This window comes from Callithrix jacchus, chromosome 1, assembly GCF_049354715.1.
Source record: "Callithrix jacchus isolate 240 chromosome 1, calJac240_pri, whole genome shotgun sequence".
Lineage (NCBI taxonomy): Eukaryota > Metazoa > Chordata > Mammalia > Primates > Cebidae > Callithrix > Callithrix jacchus.
The window spans coordinates 182,345,125-182,368,604 of NC_133502.1; the positions used below are offsets into that span (position 1 = coordinate 182,345,125).

Sequence of the window (23,480 nt, forward strand, 5' to 3'; positions counted from 1 at the left end):
TTGCTAATTACTCTTTGTTAAGCCCTGTCCTATGTAGCTGTCAGACAAGGTCACAGGCATGTAGTACATTTTATGTCCCTGTACTTTAACCAAGATATCGATGCTATTACTTCTCTAAGTCCTTCCGTGAGCAACTTCCTGTCCCTTCCTTATTTGGACTTCCTCTTTTCCTTTTGTCCTCCATTGCCTTTACCTACACAAGAGAGTTTGGAGTTATCAGCCAATCAAGTTTAGTTTTAGTTTGTGAAGTCTGGCTCCAATCAAGGTAGATCAGACACAGCAGTAAGAAGGACCCACAATGCACGAAGGATAAATATGTCTGCTTTTCCTTCGTTCATTGTACTCTCGTGGCAAGATGGCTAGAGAGAGTACCCTTCCTACAGGAAGTAAAAATTGCTTGTTGAGAGATCCTTTGTCTCAGTGCCGATTTTTCTTTGCAGCACCAAGCATCTGTTTCCAACAACAGCCAACAGGTGCCAGACCCAGGTGATTCATGGGCCAGGGAAATTTCCAGAACAATTTTCAAGTGCTGAATTTACACTGCCAAGATTTTATTTTTTCAGTAAGAACCTCAAAAAGAAAACTACCACCGAATATTCCCATGATTTCATGAAGACAGAATGTTTTCCACCTTCAGCCAAAGTAGGAGGGATACCCTCCCAGGGTAAGGGTGGTCCTTCCTAAGAAGCAGGTGGCTGCCCCCATCTACCTGACACCGATGCACTGGGGCAAGTGGAAAAGGCTCCAGGCCTGAGGCCACCTGGACACAGGCATTCCCAGGAATGAGCTGCTGAAGTGACCCCCACCTAGCCAAGCGGGACTGGGCAGTTGCTGGTTTCAGGCCAGGGCTTCTGAGGCTCTGAATGCAGACCCTCATTCCCCAGACCACCCTCTCCACTCCATGGCCTAACATTATTTGTGAGTGAAAGCAACATGCTGGATGGAATCTGTGGTGGAATCCATGGAGACATGGTGCATCCTGGTGGCTGAGCCTGTGCCAGGCAGGTGCCAGAAGTGCTTCAAAACTCATCTCAGGGCACTGTGTCCACAGCCACAGGCACTGCCACCTTCTGATGGGGGCACAGGACATGGAGCTTCAGAGGGACTTCCTGCCCACAGTGGGGAGCTGACCTCAGCCCCTGTGTAGGGCCCTAGTTTGCACTGGGGATTTGGAGGGAAGGATGGAGAACTAACAGCAAGGGCAGAAGCTGGAGGCCTGGGCTCAGCCGGGGTCTGGGAGCCACAAACACCATCCAAACCCCTCAGCCAGTCAGCCAAACCCGCCAGGGCTCTCATGCTGCCTGCCCAGGAGACCCCTGGCATGACCCATGCTGTGCTTTGCATATTTGTGTGTGTTGCCCTGGAAACTTCCTGTAAAAATCCAGATTTCCAAGCTTCAGTCTTGAGAAGCTGGCCATACAGGGCCCAAAACTCATTGGACATATTTAGGTGGGTCACTCCTAGTCCAGCTGGCCACAGTTCTTACCCTGCATTTTGCCCACTAGCATCTGGGAGCTTTGCCTTTCCAGCACTGACCAGGACTCCCAGCACTGACCAGGACTCTCCATCTGGCTGCAGGAGCAAGAGTAACCTTCAGAGGAGATCCTGGTGCAGCTGGGGTCTTGCAGAGAACGGAGCGTGGGAGGGTGCAGTGCTCTCTTTGGGCCCCAGTATCTGAATGCCCTTCTAGGTACTCAGGTGAGGGCAGCAGCCCGCCACAGATGAAAGTCACTGGTTACCTCCAGGCTGCCTGCCCTGGAAGAGTAGCCTTGGCAGGAAACATCGCCCCTAGTGGCCATACATGAGTATTACAACCTGGGGGAGCTGGACCCAGCTCAGAAGGGGACCCCGAAGGTCCCCCCTGATCTCACGCTGGCTGGGACTGACAGCCTAGGCTCCGTCTGGCTCTTTTCTTGTCTTCCAGACCACACCAACAGAGGGGCTGTCACCTCTACCAAGGACAAATCCACTTTATCACGGTGCATGATCTTTTTAATGTGCTGTTGAATTTGGTTTACCAACATTTTGGTGAGGATTTTTACATCTCTGTTCATCAAGGACATTGGCCTATAATTTTGTTTTCTTGCAATATCCTTGTTTGGCTTTGGTATCAGGGTGATTCTGGCTTTATCAAGTGAGTCTGGAAGTGTTCCTTCCTCTTGAATTCTTTTGGAAGGGTTTGAGAAGAATCAGCATTAATTCTTCCTTAAATGTTTGGCAGAATTCACCAGCGAAGGCATCAGATATCCTGGGCTGTTCTTTATTGGGAGGTATCTGATCACCGATTCAATCTCCTTGCTCACTGGTCTGTTCAGATTCTCTCGTTGTTTCGTGATTCAGTCTGGCTGGGCTGTCCGCTTTTAGCAGTTAATTCACGTCTTCTAGGTTACCCAGTTTGTTGCCATCAGTGTCTATTATAATCTCGTATGTTTCTTCCATATCAGTTGTAATCTTTCCTCTTTCACTTATAATTTTATTATTTATTTGAATATTCTATTTTTCTTAGTCTAACCTAAGGTGTGTGGGTTTTATTAACCTTTTCCAAAAAAAACTCAGCTCTTAGCCTTATTGATCCATTCTGCTGTTGTTTAAGTCGGTATTTCATTTATTTCTGCTCTGATCTTTCTTTCCTTCTGCTCACTTTGGGCTTAATCTTTCCTCATTTTTTTTTTTTTTTTTTTTTGAGACTGAGTTTCGCTCTTGTTACCCAGGCTAGAGTGCAATGGCGCGATCTCGGCTCACTGCAACCTCCGCCTCCTGGGTTCAGACAATTCTCCTGCCTCAGCCTCCTGAGTAGCTGGGATTACAGGCACGCGCCACCATGCCCAGCTAATTTTTCTGTATTTTTAGTAGAGACGGGGTTTCACCATGTTGACCAGGATGGTCTCGATCTCTTGACCTCGTGATCCATCCGCCTCGGCCTCCCAAAGTGCTGGGATTACAGGCTTGAGCCACGGAATCTTTCGTCATTTTATAGTTCCTTGAGGCATGAAGTTAGGTTGTTTATTTGAGGTCATTCTTAATGCAGGCATTTATTGCTCTAAACTTCCCACCTAGAGCCACTTTTGCTGCATCCTATAAGCTTTGGTATGCTGCGTTTCCATTTTCATTTGCCTCAAGATATTATTTTATTTCCTTTTCGATTTCTTATTCCACTCACTGGTTGTTCAGGAGTGTGTTGTTAAATTTCCACATCTGCGTAAAAGTCCAATTTTGCTCCTGCTATTCCTTTCTAGTTTTATACCATTGCGATTGGAAAACTTGTTTTGTGAGCTAGCATGTGATCTTGCCTGGAGAATGCTCCATGTGCACTTGACAGGAGCGTGTGCTCTCTGCCACTGGATGGAGTGGTCTGTATCTATCTGTCCGGTGCATCTGGTTTGTGGTGTTGCTCCAGTCCCCTGTTTTCTTACTGATTTTCCAGCTGGATAATCTGTCCATTGTTTAGAGTGTTAAAGTCCCCTACTATTATTGTATTGTTATCTATTTTTATCTATTTTCCCTTCAGTTATGTTAATATTTGCTTTACACAGTTAGGTGCTCCCATGTTGGAGATATATATAGAGAGATATATATAGATTTTTTTTTTTGAGGCAAAGTTTTTTTTGCTCCTGTTGCCCAGGCTGTAGTGCAGTGGCACCATCTCAGCTCACTGCAAACTCCGCCTCTCGGGTTCAAGCAATTCTCCTGCCTCAGCCTCCTGAGTAGCTGGGATTACAGGCACCTGCCATCTTTTAGTAGAGATGGGGTTTCACCAAGTTGGCCAAGATGGTTTTAATGTCTTGACCTTGTGATCCGTCCGTCTCGGCCTCCCAAAGTGCTGGGATTACAGGCATGAGCCACCGCACCCAGGTTGCTGTAATTACTTTTTAAACTTTTGTCTTTTAATTTCATATTAGAGTTAAAAATAACTTATGTGTCACCATTACAATATGCTATGCTTTGGATGTTTTTGTCTTCCACAAAATTCATATTAAAATCTAATCCCCAATGCAGCAGTATTGAGAAGCATGTCCTTTAGTGTAAGTGGTCAGGTCCTGGTGGCTCTGCCACTGTAAAAGGACTTGGTGGAAGAAATTTGCTCCCTTTTTCTCCTCCGCCCTCTGCCTCTGCCACGTGAGAACGTAGCAAGAAGGCCCTCATCAGACACCAGATGCTGGTGCCTTGATCTCGGACTTCCCAGCTTCCAGAACTGTGAGAAACGCATTTTCATCCTTTATAAATTACCCAGTCTGGGTGGTTCTGTTCCTGCAGAACAAAAGGGACTAGGACACAGCGTCAGAGTACTCCCAATTTGACGATGTTTTTATCTTGACGGTGAGTTTTAATACTTTTGTGTCTTCATGTTGTTACCGTCCTTTTATTTCAACTTGAAAAACTCCCTTTGGCGTTTCTTATAAGGCAGTGATAACGAACTCCCACGGCTTCTGTTTGGGAAAGCATTTTTCTCTCCTTCATTTCTGGACATCTCTCCCGAGGTTGACAGTTTCGTCCTTTCATCCCTGTGAATATATGTTCCCACTCTCTCCTGGCCTGCGAGATTTATTCTGAGAAATTAACTGATAAAATTCTTGGGGGTTCCTTGTATGTGATGAATTGCATTTCTCTCACTGCTTTCAAACATATGTTTTTGTCTTGGACTTTTGAGAAGATCTGATTTGTTGAAGATTTCTTTTATTTTTAATTTTTGTGGGTACACAGTAGGTATATATATTTATGGGGTACGTGAGACACTTTGATACAGGTATGCAATATGAAATAAGCACATCATGGAGAATGGGGTACAGATCCTCTCAAGTATTTATCCTTTGAGTCACAAACAATCCAATTACACTAAGTTATCTTAAAGTAGACAGTTAGGTTAATTTGACTTATTCTTTTCCGATGTGGACGCCCTTTATATCTTTCTCTCGTCTGACTGCCTTAGCTAGGACTCCTAGTACCATGGTGCATAACAGTGGTGACAGAGGCATCCTTGTCACGGTCCAGATTTTAGAGGAAAGGCTTTCAGTTTGTTCCAATTCAGCACAATACTAGCTGTGGGTCTTTTGTAATGGCTTTTATTATGTTGAGGTATGTTCCTTCTATCCCAGTTTTTTTTAGTTCTTTTTTTTTTTAATTATTAAGGGATGTTGACTTTTCTTAAATGCTTTTTCAGCAGCAATTGAAACGATCATATGGTTTATAGTCTTCATTCCACTGATATGATGTATCACATTGATTGATTTGCAAATGTTGAACCATTTGCATATGATGTATCCCACTTGGTCATGATGACTGATCTTTCTAATCTTTCGTTGAATATGGTTTTTGGTGTTCTACTGAGGACTGTTACATCAATATTCAACAGAGATATTGGCCTGTAGTTTTCTTTTTATGATGTGTCTTTGCCTGGTTTCAGTCTCAGGTAACCCTCGTAGAATGACTTTGAAAGTCTTCCCTCCTCTTCTATTCTTTGGAGTAGTCTGAGTAGCCCTGGTGTTATTCTTCAAATGTTTGATAGAATTAAGCAGTGAAGCCATCAGGTTCCAGGCTTTTCTTTACTGTGGGACTTTTTAGTATGGCTTCAGTATTCTTACTTGTTACTGGTTTGTTTAGGTTTTGGTTTCTTCTTGATTCAATCTTGGCAGGTTGTATGTGTCTAGGAATTTGTCCGTTTCCTCTAGATTTTCCAATTTATTGGCATGTATCTGCTTATAGTAACCACTGATGACCCTTTGGCTCTCTGCAGTATCAGTGGTAATGTTTCCTCTTTTCATTCCTGATTTTATTTATTTGGATCTTCTCTCTTTTTCCTTAGTCTGGCTAAAAGTTTGTCAATTTGTCTTAACTTTTCAAAAAACCTTTGTCTCACTGATCTTTGGTATTGTTACTTTTCATTTCAGTGTCATTTATTTCTGCTCTGATCTTTATTATTTCTTCTACTAATTTTGGGTTTGGTTTGCTCTTGCTTTTCTAGTTCTTTAAGATGCATTGTTATGTTGTTTATTTGAAGGTTTTCCTCTTTTTTGACGTAGGCACTTACAGCAGTAAACTTCCCTCTCGGTCCTGCTTTTGCTGTGTCCCATAGGGTTGGGTGTGTTGTGTTTCCATGATCATTTTTATTTCAGGAAAAATTTTGATTTCCTTCTTAATTTATTCATTGACTTACTGGTCATTCAGGAGCATATTGTTTAATTTCCATGTATTGGTATGGTTTTCAAAATTCCTCTTAATAATTTCTATTTGTATTCCACTGTGATCAGAAAAGATGCTTGACATTATTTCAATTTTTTTGAATATTTTAAGGCCTGTTTTGTGACCTAACATATGGCCTATCCTTGAGAATGATCCACGTCCTGAGGAAAAGAACGTGTATTCTGTAGCTCTTGGATGAAATGTTCGGTAAATACCTATTAGATCCATTTGGTCTATAGTGCAGATCAAGTCTGATGTTTCTTTGCTGATTTTGTCTGGAAGATCTGTCCAATGCTTGAAAGCAGAATGTGGAGGTCTCCAGCTATCATTGCACTGGGGCCTATCTCTCTCTTCAGTTATAATAATATATCATTTATATATCTGGGTGCTCCAGTGTTGGGTGCATATATATATAAAATTGTTGTATCCTCTTATTGAATTGACCTCTTTATCATTATATAGTGACCTTGTCTCTTATTACAGTTTTTGTCTTGAGTTCTATTTTGTCTGATATAAGTATAGCAACTCCTGCTTTTTGGTTTCACGGAATATCTTTTTCCATCCATTTATTTTAAATCTATGTGTCTTTATAGATGAAGTGTGTTTCTTGTAGGCAACAGATCATTTGGTCTTGTTTTTCATTCCATTTGGCCAGTCTATGTCTTTTGATTAGAGAGTTTTGTCCATTTACATTCAATGTGATTACTGATAAGTAAAGACTTACTCCTGCCAATTTGTTATTTATTTTCTGGCTGTTTTGTGGTCTTTTCCTTCTCCTATATTTCCTTCCTGTCTTCCTCCAGCGAAGGTGATTTTTCTCTAATGATATGATTTAGTTTCTTGCTTTTTATATTTTGTGTATCCACTGTATGTTTTTTGGTTTGAGGTTACCATGAGACTTGCAAATACCATCTCATAACCCATGATTTTAACCTGATAACAACTTAACACAATCTGCATAAATGAATAAGCAAAAAGAAAACTAATAAAAACTCTATGCCTTAACTTCATCCCCATTTTTAAATTTTTTGTTGTTTCTATTTATATCTCATTATAATGAGTACATCCTAAAAAGTCGTTGTAGTTATTCTTTTTGAATTGATTCGTTGTTTCATCTTTCTACTTAGCATAAGAGTAGTTTACACACCACAGTTACAGGGTTATACTCTGTGTGCTTCTGTGTGCGTACTATCACCAGTGAGTTTTGTACCTTCGGCTGATCATTTATTGCTCATTAATGTCCTTTTCCTTCTGATCGATTTACTCCCTTTAGCATTTCCTGTAGGACAGGCCTGGTGTTGGTGAAATCCTTAAGCTTTGGTTTGTCTGGGAAAGTCTTTATTTCTCCTTGATGTTTGAAGGATATTTTCACGGGATATACTATTCTAGGGTAAAAGGCTGTGTTTTTCTTTCCTTCAGCACTGTAAATATGTCATGCCACTGTCTTCTGGCCTATGAGGTTTCTGCTGAGAAGTCTGCTGCCAGATGTACTGGAGCTCTCATGCCTGCAAGAAACACACTTCACCTATAAAGACACACATAGATTTAAAATAAATGGATGGAAAACGATATTCTGTGGAAACCAAAAAGCAGGAGTTGCTATACTTATATCAGACAAAATAGAATTCAAGACAAAAACTATTATTTGCTTCTTTTCTCGTGCTGCTTTTAGGATCTTTATCCTTGACCTTTGGGAGTTTGATTGTTAAATGTCTTGAGGTCTTCTTTGGGTTAAATCTGCTTGGTTCTACAACCTTCTTGTGCTTGGATATTGATACCTTTCTCTAAGTTTGGGAAGTTCTCTATTATCCCTTTGAATAACTTTCTACCTGTGTTTCTCTACCACCTCTTTAAGGCTAATAACTCTTAAATTTTCCCCTTTGGAGGCTGTTTTCTAGATCCCAGAACTGTGCTTCATTGCTTTCATTCTTGTTTGTCTCCTCTGACTGTGTGTGTTCAAATAGTCTGTATTCAAGTCGCTAATGCTTTCTTCTGCTTGATCAATTCTGATGTTCAAGGACCTTGTTGCATTCTTCAGTATACCAGTTGCATTTTTCCACTTCAGAAATTTGCTTGATTCTTCTAAATTATTTCAATATCTTCATTAAATTTATCTGATGTAATTCTGAATTCCTTCTCTGTATTTATGTTGAATCTCTTTAAGTGTCCTCAACACGGCTATTTTGAATTCTCTGTCTGAAAGGTCACACATCTCTGTTTCTCAGAACTGGTTCCTGGTGCCTTATCTAGTTCATTTGGTGAGGTCATGTTTCCCTGGATGGGGATGATGCTGGCAGATGTTTTTTGGTGTCTGGGCATTAAAGAGTTAGGTATTTATTACAGTCTTCTCTGTCTGGGCTTCTTTGTAGCAGTCCTTCTTGGGAAGGCTTTCCAGATTTTGAAAGGATTTGGATGCCATGATCTAAGCTGTGTCTGCTTTAGGGGGTGCCCCAAGCTTAGTAACTCTGTGATTCTTACAGACTCATAGAGGTACTGCATGGATGGTCTTGGAAAAGACACAGGAGAATTCTCTGGATTATCAGGCAGAGACTGTTTTTCTCTTTCCTTACTTTATCCTAAACAAACAGAGTCTCTCTCTCTGTTCTGAGTCACCTAAATCTGGGGATGCAATGACACAGGTACCCTGTGACCATCGCCACTATGACTGCACTGGGTCAGACCCGAAGCCAGTGCAGCACTGGGTCTTGCCCAAGGTCTGCTATAACTGCTCCATGGCTATTGCCTATGTTCACTCAAGGCTCTGGGCTGTACAATCAGCACGTGCAAAGCCAGCCAGGCCTCTGTCTTTCCCTTCAGGGCAGCAAGGTCTCCTAGGCCTCAGGTGGGTCCAAAGGTACCATCTGGGAATCAGGGACTAGCATCAAAAACTTCAGAAGTCTACCTGGTGTTGTATTGTACTGTGGCTGAGCTGGCACTCAAATCACAAGAGGCAGTCCTTTCCACTCTTCCCTCTCCTTTCCAAAGGCAGAGAAGCCTCACCCCACAGCCACGACCACCCCAGGCCATGAGGAGTGCTGCCAGACTACCAACCACAGCCTCTTAGGCCAGATTGTGGTGGATGCTGCCAGGCCTGGGACTTGTCGTTCAGGGCAATGGACTCCCCTCTGGCCTAGGGCACGTCCAGAAATGCTGTCCAAGGGTCACGTCCTAGAATCGAGGACCCCAAGAGTCTACTTGGCACTCTACCTCGCTGTGGCCATGCTGATACCTGAAGCCAGCAAGTCTCAGAGGCTCACCCAAGGCCCTCCACGTAGTACCTGGGTATCACTGCTGCTTATTCAGGCCCAAGGGCTCCTCAGTTAGCAGGTGATTGAGAATGCTTCTAGGACTGGGTCCTTTCCTTCAAAGTAGCAGATTCCCTTCTGACTCAGGGTATGTCTAGAAGTGTCATCTGAGAGCTTGGGCATGGAACAGGGGACTCACGACTCTGACCAGTGCCCTACCCTGATGTGGCTGAGCTGGGTAGGGCACTGGTCAGAGTCGTGAGGACCCTGTGCAGGACACAGTCCTTCCCACTCTTCCTTGTCCTCTCCTCAAGCGGAACAAAGGGGTCTCTTTTAGAGCCCCAGCTGTGAAGCCCTGGGGTTAGGGGAGAGCTGATGCCAGAGGTCTCTTGGCTGCCCTAGCTGGTGTCTCAGTACGTTTCATGCTCCCCCCACCCACAAGTGCACTGTCTCTGGGCCTAGTTCACTACTGGGACTCCCCCAAGAGTTGCAGTCCTTATGTTGAAGACCTGGATTACCTTTCAAGTTTACGTGGAGACACAAGCCCAGTGTCTCTTCAAATACTGCTTCTCATGCATTCTACTTTCTCACCCATTTTACTTTCTTCTTCTGGAATTTGTCTGAATGGACGTCGGAACTTCTTCCATCTCCGTCTTCATTAGTTTCATCTCTGCATCATTGGGGATGTCATCAGAACTGCTTCCCAGTTCACTAATTCTTTCTTGTGCCAAATCTGAGGTTAAACGCATGCACTTTGACATAAATATCTGTGGTACAAACGGGCTGTTTGACCCCGAGAGCTCACTGTGATGAACAGTGAGACACCTGGGGCATTCTCCTTCTCTCAGAGAGGATGCTCCAAAGTCCAGCTTACCCTGGGACCAAGAACTTCCTTCTGTTAGCAAAGGGAGCTAAAAATTCCTCTGCACGCCAAGGTGCTATGGGGCTGGACGGCTGGCATTTTCTGGAAACTCCCAGAAGTCCCTGAAACCCAAGTAGTTTCCATGCTTCCTCCATCAGACAAGCCATTTTCTCAAGCTCCCACGCAAAGAAGCTGGAGTCGTGGGGTGGGGTGACCGTGTCTTTCTCTGGAATGCAAACCCACCCACTGTGCATCTAGCAGTGGCACTGGCCTTCCTGCTTGCCTCATAAACGCCCCCAACTGCACCTCCTTCTTCAGCCACATCATGTGCCGTGGTGTCCATTCCAAATCCAACTTCCTGCCAGTTCCAACCAGTATTTGGCAGCACGAGTTCTGCTTGGTCTTTTCCCAACTGACTAGGTTATTTTCAGAGTTCCTTGCTCTTTACACAGATTTCCAATCCCTTCTATTCTGCATGACACACAGCTATTTCGTATTCTGCGTCTGTGGATCTGATTCTGCACCCTGTGGTTTCTGCTGCCTCTGTGCAACGTATCATGTTTCCCTGTGTGATCTACACTTTCTGACAGTTAATGTGTATTTCTTCGAACATTACCTCTGGAGATTATCTGAGGCTGAAATTGGAAGTGGATTTGCATTTCCTCTTTCCAGGCACCCAGGAGAGGCAAAATCCCAGTGTCCTACTTTAAACTCTTAGCTCCAGGCTTTTCAGACCCAAAGGAAGTGTAATTTCAGGCTGGAAGCTTCTTAGAGGTCAAATCGGAGTTGCACATCGTATTACTGCTGTGCAAAGCACCACGCACTCCACGGCTGAAACAATGGTTTGTCGTTTCATCGTTCTGGAAGTCCAAGGTATGAGTGTTGAGAGGGTTGGAGCCTTCTGGAGGCTCCAGGGCGAAACTGGTCCAGGCCTCTCCCCTAGTGCCTGGCGGTTGATGGCAATCTTTGACGTTCCTTAGCTTGCAGGGATGCCACCCATCTCTGCCTCCACCTTCACATGGTGTTCTGCACATAGGTCTCTGTGTCCACATGTCCGCTTTCTACAAGGACCCCGGTCGCACTGGATTAGGGCCCACCCTAATGACCTCATCTTACATTGATTACATCTGCAGAGACCCTATTTCCAAATAAGGTCACTGTGGGAAGTCAAAGTTCCTCTTTGAAGTTTCCTTTCTTGTTAAAGAGTAAATTTGCCAGTAACTCTTTGTTAAGCCCTATCCCATGTAGCTGTTAGACATGCTCACAGGCACGTAGTACATTCTATGTCCTTGTACTTTAACCAAGATATCTGTGCTGGACGTGCTCACAGGCATGTCCCAGCCTGCAGCCTATGCCCCTTACCTGTTTAAAAAAGTTTTAAGTTATTAGTCAATTGGATTTTAGTTTGAATTTTGAGATCTGGCTCCGACCAACGGCAATCAGTCACAGCAGTTAGGACAACCCCAAATGAGTAAGGGATAAACATGTCTGCTTTTCCTTTGTTCATTGTACTCTCGTGGCAAGATGGCTAGTGAGGGAAGCCCTTCCTGCAGTACAGGAAGTAAAAGTTGCTTTGCTGAGAGATCCTTTGTCTCCGTGCTGATTTTTCTTTGCAGCACTGAGCATGTTTCCAACAGTCACATTTACAGGTATTGAGAGTTAAGAGTTGGCTGGGTGTGGTGGCTCACGTGTGTAATCCAAGCACTTTGGAGGCCAAGGCGGGCAGATCACCTGAGGTCGGGAGTTCAAGACCAGCCTGACCAACATGGTGAAACCCCATCTTTAAAAAATAATAATAATAAAAAAAAGAGAGTTAAGAGTTTCAGGATTGGGGTTGGGGGACACAACACAATCTGTAACAGGTTGGTGTCTCAGGTGAGTTTTCTTTCCACCCACTATCAAGGTACAAGAAAGAGAATTTTCTTCGTGATCCCTGGGTGATGGTGATGGCAGCACTGTGTGTATGGGGGTGGGTATTTCTACTCTTCCTGATGTTGGGGGTAAGGCCTGTTGGTCCCAGCTTTAAAGAGGGGCTTGCCTTGGGCAGGCCCTGGGTTTTGTCTCCTCTCTCGCACACCCAGCCAGGTGATAAAAGATTGGCCCTTAAGCTCATCCAGTTGGGCAGACACCCATTGGGAGGAAGCCAGCCCACCTGTCTGGATTCCTGCCTTTACTCAGGCCATCTCTGGGTTTGTTTCTTTATCACCAGCTTGTTGACGGAATGACAAATATTTTCCCAGTGTTTTTGTTGTTTTATCAGAAGGGTTGATCTGGACATGTAACCTACTGCAGAAGACAGAATAACGGACCCCCAAAGATATCCACGTTGAGACAGTGTCACAGTCTGGAACCTGTAAATATGTTGCCTTTAATTGCAAAAGAGACTTTGCAGATGTGATCCAGGGAGATTTTCCCGGATCATCTGGGTGGGGTGAATCTAATCACGAGTCCTGAAAAGTGGCGACCCCTTCCCAGCTGTAACCAGAGGGAGACAGATGTGACTGTGGAAGAGGGGTCAGAGAGATGCCACTTTGCCGGCTTTGAAGATGGAGCAGGGGCCATGATTTGACAGATGCAGTAGCTTCTAGAAGCCGGAAAAGGGAAAGAAATGGTTACCCCCGGAGCCTCCAGGCATGAACACAGCCCTGCTGACACCTCCATTTTAGCCCAGTGAGACCCAGGCTGGGCTTCTACAACCTACAGAACCAAGAGAGAATAATTCTGTGTTGTTTAAAGCCCCTGCGTTTGTGATTTGTGACACAGCGACAGAAAATGAGTGCACTCACACACTGCTGGAAGCAGAGGGCAAGCCTCTGGAGACAGCACCCACTGCTCCTTCCGGGTGCGGAAACTATTTTGTTTTATTTTGAGATGGAGTCTCCATCTGTCACCCAGCTGGAATGCAGTGGTGCGATCTTGTCTCACTGCAACTGCTGCCTCCTGGGTTCAAGCAATTCTTTTTTCTCAGTCTCCTGAGTAGCTGGGACAACAGGTGCGTGCTGCCACGCCCGGCTAATTTTTTTGTATTTTTAGTAGAGACAGGGTTTTTATCTTCCTCATTCTTCCATTTTCTTGTCTTCATCCAACTTTAATTCATTATCTTTCTTGAGTTTATATTTGTGCTGTGACGTCCACTTATGCCTCCATCACTTATTTTCTAGGTAAAAGTCAAGGAATATTACTGAAGCCTGACAAACCGAGGAAGCCTGTGCACCTGTCCCCCCACCCACCCGTTCCTCTCTCCCTTCCCCGCTATCCTTCCTTATCTCTTTTTGTCTTGTTTTCTTCTAATTTAGTCTCGAGGTCTCTCTCTGGAGAGTTCATATCCAAGTCATCCACCCTCCAGGAAAGACTGGACCCCAAGGACAGTCAGGCTGGGGTGTGTGGGTCAGATGGATGCAGAGGCAGTGGCACAGGACACAGGGAATCACAACTGTACCCTCCTTCCAGGGAGAAGGGGTGTGCCTCTCCGAGCAGATAAGGGGGGTTGGCCCAGGACACGCATGCTCAACCACCAGTGAGGAGTGAGACAGAAAGAGAGAGAGCGAGAGAGAGAGAGAGAGAGCGAGAGCCAGCGAGCGCCGTGGGCCAAAGCCTTTATTGGGGTCCAGGGCATTACCCGAACAGCTTTCCCATGAGGATTCTAATTGGTGGGTTTAGGGCAGGCAGCCCCAAGGTCCATGGTTGCTGACTGTGACTGAGAGGCCATCACTGTGGCCTATTTGCACAGCCACACAGGGGGTGGGGTCAGTCCAGCAGGCTGTTCCAGATGTCCCATAGCGAGGTGGTCACCAGGAGGTGGTGGCACAAGACAGCTGTCTGAATCGACCACACTGGGGAACTGGGGAGTGGTGCAGGAACTGTTCAACTGTGGGCAGGCACGGTGGCTCACGTCTGTAAGCCAACATTTTGGGAGGCCGAGGCAGGCGGATCACCTGATGTCAGGAGTTCGAGACCAGCCTGGCCAACAAGGTGAAACGCTGTCTCCACTAAAAATACAAAAATTAGCTGGGTGTGGTGGTGCAGGCCCATAATCTCAGCTGCTTGGGAGGCTGAGGCAGGAGAATCACTTGAACCCGGGAGATGAAGGTTGCGTGGAGCCAAGACTGTGCCACTGTACTCCAGCCTGGGCGACAGAGCAAGACTCCAAAAAAAAAAAAAAAAACCAAAAACACACAAAAAACAAACAACAACAACAAAAATCTGTAAACCGTGTCGAGGGTGACTAAGCCTTGCTTCTGGTGTGAGAGTTAAACTTATATTCAAAACGGACATCGAAGCTACACACAGTTGTAAGTGCTCACTGTATTTTTTTGATTGGTGGTTGCCTTTTGCGGGGCTTATCCCCATTGCGTGGCAGCACCGACTCTTCCACGGTGCTTAAGACTCGTTTCTGTGCTTTCTTCACATTCTTTCACGCCTGGTACTGAAGATCTGCAGTGCTCGAATCCTCAGAGGAGGCTGCACAGGCCCGTTCCAGAACCAGAGAGAGTCCAGGAGTAATTCACATGCTGTGAACCGGCTTTCCTTCCTTTTGACTTTTTTCTCCTTTTCCATTTGAAGTGTTTTACTTTCATGAGAGTCCTGCAGGGCAGAAGTAATCTAAATACCCATGTGTTCAGAAAACATCCTCTTTTTCACAGAAATAAATATTTTGTACATTTTATTAAAGGCTAATTTTGGAAATTTAAAAAACTTCAGGTTATACTTCTTAAGCTCCTCCAAGCCGGTCTGTTTTGAGGTTTTGGAGTACCTACACGAGAAAACTACTATGCCATGCAGTTTTTAAATCATCATACATTTCCCAGAGTAGAGCAAAACGTTTGACAAAGTCCTCACTCTGGAGGAAATGCAAAAAAACTTTAAAATCTCTTTTGTTTGATTTAAAAAAAAACTTGTTTGCAGAGATCCGGGCTCAACACTCTACCCAGTGCTTGGGCATCTTCCCAGTCATCCAGCTGAAGTTAGCCCCGGTCATTGTTCAAACAAGTGCTCCCCTAAGCAACAGCCCTGAGTCTTTTTTTTTTTTTTTTTTTTTTTTGAGACAAGGTCTCAGTCTGTCACTCAGGCTGGAGTGCAATGGCATGATCTCAGCTCATTGCAACTCCACCTCCCGGGTTCAAGCAATTCTCCTGCCTCAACCTCCCGAGTAGCTGGGACTACAGGCACAACCCCCATCATGCCCGGGTAATTTTTGTATTTTTAGTAGAAATGGGGTTTCACCATATTGGCCAGGCTGGTCTCATTCTGACTTCAGGTGATTCACCTGCGTCAGCCTCCCAAAGTGCTGGGATTCTAGGCATGAGCCACGACCCCCGGTTGCCCCCGAGTCTTTCTTTGCATGTGGCAATGCTTTGCCTGCTGCCTTACAAGTGAGCCGCTACTTGAGCATCAAACCCTCGGGTCCCTCTTGCCATGAAGACCTTGTGCAGATTGTTCATTGCCTTGTACTGCTGAGTGTTACTGGGAAAATGCCTCAAGCAAACCTGATTGGTTTTTTTTCTCCTAAGAGACTTGTTCTTTCTGCTCGGGTGCCCAGTGGATTGCTTTTTACCTTTGAACTCCAAGGTGAAGCATTCTGTGCTCATTTAGTGTGGGGTATGGTGTCCCTTTTTAGTCTTCTGTTTCTTTAAAAATAGAAGTGGTTTTAAAAACCACTTAAAAACATTTCTCCTTAGCCGGGCATGGTGGCATGTGCCTGTTATCCCAGCTACTCGGGAGGCCGAGGCAGAGAACTGCTTAAACCTGGGAGGCGGAGGTTGCAGTGAGCCGAGATCGCAACACTGCACTCCGGCCTGGGCTACAGAGCAGAGACTCCATCTCAAAAAATAGAAAAGAAAAGAAAAAAAAACATTTCTCCTGCTCCATGATTTTGGCTTTGTTCTCCAGAAACTCCAGCTATCCATGTGCTGGAGCTATCCTCAGCCTCTTCTGCACGACGGGGGTTCTCTGAGATGCTAAACTTTGTGCAGGGCGAGGGGGGTGCCAGTGCTGGCTTCTGGCCTCCGAGAATCTGCAGCCATGGCTCCCAATGCCAGGAGGGTGTTGGAACTAGTCCTAGGTCCAGGGAGCCCAAGACCCTAGAGACCGCCCTGGGGTTAGCTCCCAAGTCTCCTCAGACTTCGGTTTCTCTCCTTTTCTGGAATGGGCCCTTCTCTCCAGCTCAGTTATGGCCCGAGCATGTTTTTTTCAAGGGTTTCTGTGTTGGCAGTGGAGGGAGAGAGGCCTCCATGTCAGCTCAGCCTGATATGTCACTAGAAACCGGCTGAGACCTTGCTGGTCTTGTTCAATGTTGAGTCTCAGGTAAGGGATCAATAAAACTGATTGGATAAACAAGAGCACTAGCACGAGTATGAAAGTCCTATTTTTTGCAACACTTAATAGATAAAAAGAAAACACCTCGGCTGGGAGCAATGGCTCACACCTATCATCTTAGCTGTTTGGGAGGCCAAGGTGGGAAAATTATTTGAGGCCAAGAGTTCAAGACCAGTCTGGGCAACACAGCAAGACCCCATCTGTACAAAACATTTTTTTAAATTAGCTGGACAGGGTGACATGTGCCTGTAGTCTCAACTACTTGGGATGCTGAGGTGGGAGGACTGCTTGAGTCCGGGACTTTGAGGCTGCAGTGAGCTATGCCTGGGCCACTGCACTCCAGCCTGGGTGACAGTGATCCTATCTCTTAAAAAAAAAAGAAAGAAAAGAATTGTATGAGTCCTGTAGAAAACTGCAACACATTCAGAGAAAGACAGGGAGAGGGACAAACGGGGAGAGAGAAAAGGGGCAAAAGGAAAAACAAACAATCCAGAGCTTCCTCAGCTCTCCCCACCCCTCCCCACTCCCAGCGTATCAGCTTCCCGGGCTTCCCGGGGCTGCGGCTTCTCCCTTTGGTTTCCTCCAGGGCATCAAAGAGGCACAGAGTAGACCCTCGCTAGGACGCTGGAGTGAGTGGAAGTGATTCTTGCTGTGAAGCCATCACGGAACTTCTTTGGAGAGGGGAGGTGACAGGAGGTCCTGAGAAAGGGCCCTAATTCAAGAGTATGGGGGTCCCCACGAGAAGAGGGAGAGACCTCTGGGACCAGCGTGCAGAGGCCTCAGGAGGAACCAACGAACCCCGGCACCGCATCTCCAACTTCCAGCCTCAGAACCGTGAGAAAGCAGATTTCGGAGTTGAGGCAGCGGGGGTCACAGCAGCCTGAGCCAACCAGGGCGGAGCGAAGGCAGGGACAGTGCGAGGGGCTGGGGCAGGCAGAGGGGAGGGCGAGGAGGGGCGGGGCGGGGGCGAGGAGGAGCCGGGGAGAGGGTGCTGAGGGGCGGGATGAGAGCAGGCACAGTGCGGGGGAGGGGGCAGGGGCGGGGCGAGGGCGGGCACTGCGGGGGAGCAGGGACGGGGCGAAGGCGAGGAGGGGCGGGGCGGGGGCTAGGACAGGGCGAGGGGAGGGGAGGGCGAGGAAGGCAGGGTGGGTGGGGCGGGGCGAGGACATAGGCGGGGCGGGGGTGAGGAGAGGGCGAGGGCAGGGGCGGGGCGAGGGGAGGGATGGTGCTCGCGCAAGGCCCCCATGCCTGGTAGACGAAAACAGTAAGTGAGTTATTTTCTTTTGTCTCAGAGTGCGAGGCCCCATCGCTTCTCCCTGACTCGACCTTCTGATCACCAGCCTGGGACGCCCACTCCGCGGTCAGCTGTCCAGGGGCTGCTTCCCAGCAGGGAGGGCTGCGTAAGGAGGGTGGGGCCAGCCCTACGGGGGTCCCTCCTGGAGACTCGGCTGTGGTGTCAGTGAATGGGGCGAGGCCAGGGCAGATGGGCATTGTCCAGCCTGCAGGTCAGGGAGAAGGCTCGGCCCAAGGGAGAGGCTCCCGGGGTTGGAAGCTCCTCGAGAAGGGAGCATTTTCACCCTGTCCATTGGGTCCGCCTCCCAGCAGCCTCAGTGGGGCGAAGTTTTGGCCAGGGTCCAGTCTGCAGGAAGGGTGGGAGACCCAGGGGCTGGCCTGAGAGGCAGAAAGTTATTGCTTAGGAACTGGGGTGCTGCCCAAACAGAAACGTGGGCTCTGGCATCAGGCCAAGCTGCAAAGGGGTCACATGTGACCTTGGACAAGTCACTTCACATGTCTCAGCCTCAGTTTCCACCTCTGGAAAATAGGCTGTTTCCTGACCAGGCACTGGCCAGAGCTGTCAGGGGATCTCTGTTCTCTCCCATGGCCCCGTGGCAGGAGCTCCAGCAGCCACCTTGGACCATGAGGCAGCTATGAGAAGGGAAGGGCATACTGAGGATGGGAGATGGGGAAGAGGAGCCTCTTAGCCAGGGCCTCTGGGAGGAGCCATTGAGGACGAGGGATCAGGAACGAGGAGCCTCTGAGGATGGGAGATCAGGGAGGAGGAGCCTCTGAGGATAAGGAATCACGGAGGAGGAGCCATTGAGGATGAGGAATCAGGGAGGAGCCACTGAGGATGAGGAATCAGGGAGGAGCCATTGAGGATGAGGGATCAGGGAGGACCACTGAGGATGAGGGATCAGGGAGGACCACTGAGGATGAGGGATCAGGGAGGAGCCACTGAGGATGGGAGATCAGGGAGAAGGAGCCTCTGAGGATAAGGGATCACGGAGGAGCCATTGAAGACAAGGGATCAGGGAGGAGCCACTAAAGATGAGGGATCGGGGAGGAGCCATTGAGGATGAGGGATCAGGGAGGAGCCACTGAGGATGAGGGATCAGGGAGGAGCCAATGAGGATGATGGATCAGGGAGGAGCCACTGAGGATGGTAAATCAGGGAGGAGCCACTGAGGATGAGGGAATAAGGGAGGAGCCACTGAGGATGAGGGAAATCAGGGAGGAGCCACTGAGGATGGGAAATCAGGGAGGAGCCACTGAGGATGGGGGATCGGGGAGGAGCCATTGAGGATGAGGGATCAGGGAGGAGCCACTGAGGATGATGGATCAGGGAGGAGCCACTGAGGAAGGGAAATCAGGGAGGAGCCACTGAGGATGGGAAATCAGGGAGGAGCCATTGAGGACATGGGATCAGGGAGATCCCTGAGGCTGGAGGATCAGGGAGCAGGGGGCCAAGGTTCCTGATGGCTCAGGGACCAGGGCAAGACAAAGGAGCCTAGTACTTCCACCTCTGGATGCCCCTCCATGAGGGGAAGGAGAAACAAACCTCTTGTTCTCTATTTTGGTTTTCTCTATCATACATCACAGAACGCACCTAAATGGAGAGTGTTTTTCCCCCTTACATTCAGGGTGTTGGTTTGTTGCCCAGGCTGGAGTACAGTGGTACTATCACATCTCACTGCAGCCTCAACCTCCCAGGCTCAGGTGATCCTCCTACCTCACCCTCTCAGGAAGCTTGGACCAGAGATGTGCACCACCATGCCCAACTACTAAAAAAAAAAATGTTGTAGAGACAGGGTCTCACTGTGTTGCCCAGGCTGGCCTCAACTTCCTGGGCTCAAGCCATCCTCCCACCTCATCTTCCTACCTCAGCCTCCCAAAGTGCTAGAATGACAGGTGTGTGCCACTGCACCGAAGCTATTTTTATCTTCAATATACATGTAAAGAAACAGGGGCTCAGGAGGTACCCAAGTGATGGGCAGGAATTAGAATCCCATTTATCTGCCTGATGCCACCTGGAGAATTCCAGGGTGGTGCTGTGCCAGCCGGGAGGTGGCCATGGCACCATTACCTCCTTATGTCTCAGACCCTGCCGAGGTTGGGCCACCCTGAGATCTAGGCACCCCAGTTCAGACAGACCCTGCGGACTCAGGTGAAGGGGTCCAGCCACTCCCTCCTCCCCAGGCGTGAAAGGCCGACCACTTGCAGAAAAGAACTCAGCTTTATTTGCAGTAAAAACCATGGTCTGAGAAAACCCATTGGCAAATGTACAGTTTGTGTCCATTTGGGGCTGCCGCCAGCTGGGGGGCCCAGATCCCTGACCCGCATGCATCGGGCTCCCACATGTTAATCTCAGGCCCTGCGGCTGAGCCCCCACGGAGGAGACCCCATCTCCTGCTGAAACCATCCGGGTCCCAGGCAGCACCCAGCCCTCCAGCCCTCCTGCCTTTGTGCAGTGCAAAAGCCAACCAAACCAAATACAGATCTCAAAACAAACACACACAAAACAGAAAATCCACAAAAACCAGGGTTCTGAATCATTTTTTCTCAGTGTCCGTCGTGATCATGACTTAGATGTCAACAAATAAAATATACATCATTTTCTTGCTATTATAAAATCTCTTACTATTCACAGATATATAATGGGAGATTTAGATGAAATAATTACAAACCTTTTTCCCCTTAAAAAACGAACAAGCCAAACAAAACACAACAAAACAAAAACCCCAAAACCAAAACACAAGACCTTTCTGCTGACAGTGAACACGGGGGCTGCTGGCTTCCTCCCACCATCCTCGGCGCCCGCTGGGCCGCGGAGCGCAAAGTGCTGGGTGCGCCCTGACACGCAGGCCCCAGGTGCTCTCTCCCAGGCCAGCTCTTGGCTTCCCTGCCCTGCCTCCACCTCCCCTCATTTCCCGAGCCTTTGTCAGGGACCACTCTCTCCCCCTGCCGCTGCCCATCGCCATGACTCCTCCCGCCTCTCCCCTACACTCCAGAGACACCGAGGCCAGAGGCTACAAGGCCAGCATCAGAAGGAGCCCCTAGGTCCCTAGCACCACCCACAGCAGGGACCAGCCTCCCCGACACCCAGCCTGGGCTGGGCACCTCCCACAGGCTGTGCAGCTGGCTGGAGGGAGAAGGGGCTATAGGAAGCCCAGGTCTCACCGGAGGCTTTTGCAAGGAGCCGGCGGGGGAGACACTGTCACCAGGTCTCATGCAACATCTGAGTAGAGAAACCAGGGCCTGGCTAGCCCAGCCAGAGGTCAAAGGCCAGGAGTCACGGCTGAGGGAGGTAATGGGGTAGAGCCCCAAGAGCACTTATTCTGAGTTGGCCAAGGCCCAGTTTTAGGCTGCAGGGGCCCTTGGATGGAAGCCCTGCCAGGGACTGGAACCAGCCTCTCGTGCCAAGGCTGGGCAGACCCTCAGGGACTACCCTGCGGGAGAGAAGAGGGGCCTCCTGGAGAGGGACCTGGTGGGGACCTAGAGAGGGGAAAACCCTGTTTTCTTCCCTGCCCATTTCAGGGTTTACAAAAGATGTATTGACCTGGTAGCAGGGCCGACACTTTCCTAGGACTCCAGAAAAGGCCTCTCAGAGAGAGGACGGGGAACAGTACCACTGACGGGAAGCAGGGTTGGAATTTCATCATCTCTAAGGCCCCTCCCAAGAGAGGGGCCTGCCCTGTGTGTGCCCCTGGCATGGAGGGGAGTAGGGGAGTCAGGGAGGTCTGGGGAGCCAGAGGGGCTGCAGAGGGTAACCACAGTGCTCTGTCCTCCTGTGCCCTAGCACAATAGGGCAAGTGGGCCTGCAGTGAATAGCCTGGCTCTGGTCCCGTCTGCCTCCCAAGGCCTGACACCTCCCCCTGGGAGCAGCAGGAAAAGACAGGCAAGGCTGAGTCCAGGGGCTGAGCAGAGGGGCTGGGGGCAGGTCCTCTCTGCTGTCCTTAGCCCTCCCGGGGACAGCACCTGCAGTTGAAACCTAGGTTCCTGAACGCCATCTCAGTTGGACAGGGGCAGGTGATGGGCTTTTGGCCTCAGCTGCCACCCAGAGCCTGGCTCACAGCACTGCTGGTGCCCCCCTCCTCTGCGCTCTGGGTGGGGCTAACCCAGGTTTCCTCTATGTACAATAGCATACCCAGTGACGGGTCGCCGAGGGCAGGCTGACGGTGAAACGGTTTGAGTTTAGGACTTTCAACACCCTCCCCATCCCTGTGGGTGGTGGAAGCCTGGGAGGTTGGTATTTCCCACTGAGTCACAGGGGAGCTAGAGACAGACTTCAGGGCTGGAGTGGATCTCCCAAGAAAATCCATGAGTCCTGTCCATGTTCCTGCTGTCACTGGATGCCCTCCTCTTCTACGTACGTTGAAGGAAACCAGCCGATCTGAAAAAGACAGCAAGATTTTGTGTGTGTGTGTGTCTGTGTGTGTGTGTGTGTGTAAGCACATGTATGCATGTCTATGTTGGGGTGGGGACAAATAGAGACTCACGGAGATGGGGGACCCTTCAGAAGTCCAGAGTTCTCAGCCAGGCCTGCTACACAGAAGGACCTGGTGGAGTCATTGCTTGGGAATAAGAGCAACCCAGAAAAACACTACCCTTGGCTAGTTTAAGACGATCAGCCCACACTCCAGCTGCCAGTCAGAAAAACATTAATCTTCCTGAGGAAAAGAACATCACCCAGAACCACTACAGTTTTTCCTTAATACACAAGCTTGGCATTCAGTCAAGACCAAATGATACAAGAGAAAAAAAGCAGGCAGTAGAAATCAACCCAGAGGTATTAAAGTCATCTGTCAGGCAAGAGAAATAACTCTGATTTATACTTTTAAGAAAATGGGCCGGGTATGGTGGCTCACGCCTGTAATCCAAGCACTTTGGAGGCCAAGGTGGGCGGATCACCTGAGGTCGGGAATTCAAGACCAGCCTGACCAACATAGTGAAACCCCATCTTTAAAAAAAGAAAAAGAAAATAGATGAAAAAGCAGGCAATTTTACCAGAGAACCTAAATCAGAACTCAAATAGAAATCCTAGAACGGAAAAATATAATGAATGAAATGAAGAATCCAATAGAGGGATTTAGACAAACAGAAGACTAATAAACTGTAAGACAGGTCACTAGAAAGTGACTAGATAGAAAACCAGAGAGAAAAAAGGATGAAAAACACATAAAATTGTGGAAATAATATGAGGCCATGGTAAAAAGTTCTAACATCCATGTGAATGAAGTCCTTCCAGGAGAAAAAGAGAAAATGGAACAGACACGCTGCCTGCAGATACTACTCTGGCTGAGAAATTTCCAAAAGTGATGGACATCAAGCCACAGGTTGAAAAATCTCTGTGAATCCTAAGCAGAATAAATAAAGAGAAAATCGCACCTAGGCACATTATAGTAAAAACAATGACAAAGGCCTTTTTTTTTTACATGCAGCACAGTGGGTAGTAGCAGCATTTCCTTCAAAGGAGCAACACGAAGTATGTTGTCTGACTTTTCTGCAGAAATAATGGAGGCCAGAAGACAGTGGAATATCAGCAAAGTGCTGAAATAAAGCATTCGCCAACTTGGGACTCCACAGCCAGGGAAGTGTCCTTC

The 23,480-nt window shown here is 47.9% G+C and overlaps 1 protein-coding gene across 7 annotated transcripts in view; it reads right to left on the reverse strand.

Annotated features, from left to right (window-relative positions):
• Positions 1–20,094: 20,094 nt before the first annotated feature.
• VAV2 (vav guanine nucleotide exchange factor 2) overlaps positions 20,095–23,480 on the reverse strand; it is a 219,675-nt gene continuing 216,289 nt past the window's right edge. For all 7 annotated transcript variants that reach the window (XM_035262230.3, XM_035262224.3, XM_035262220.3 and 4 more), the window contains one exon: positions 20,095–22,270. In XM_035262230.3, coding sequence (XP_035118121.1) covers positions 22,223–22,270 — 48 coding nt within the window. In that variant the 3' untranslated portion in view covers positions 20,095–22,222. The remainder of the gene's footprint in view (positions 22,271–23,480) is intronic.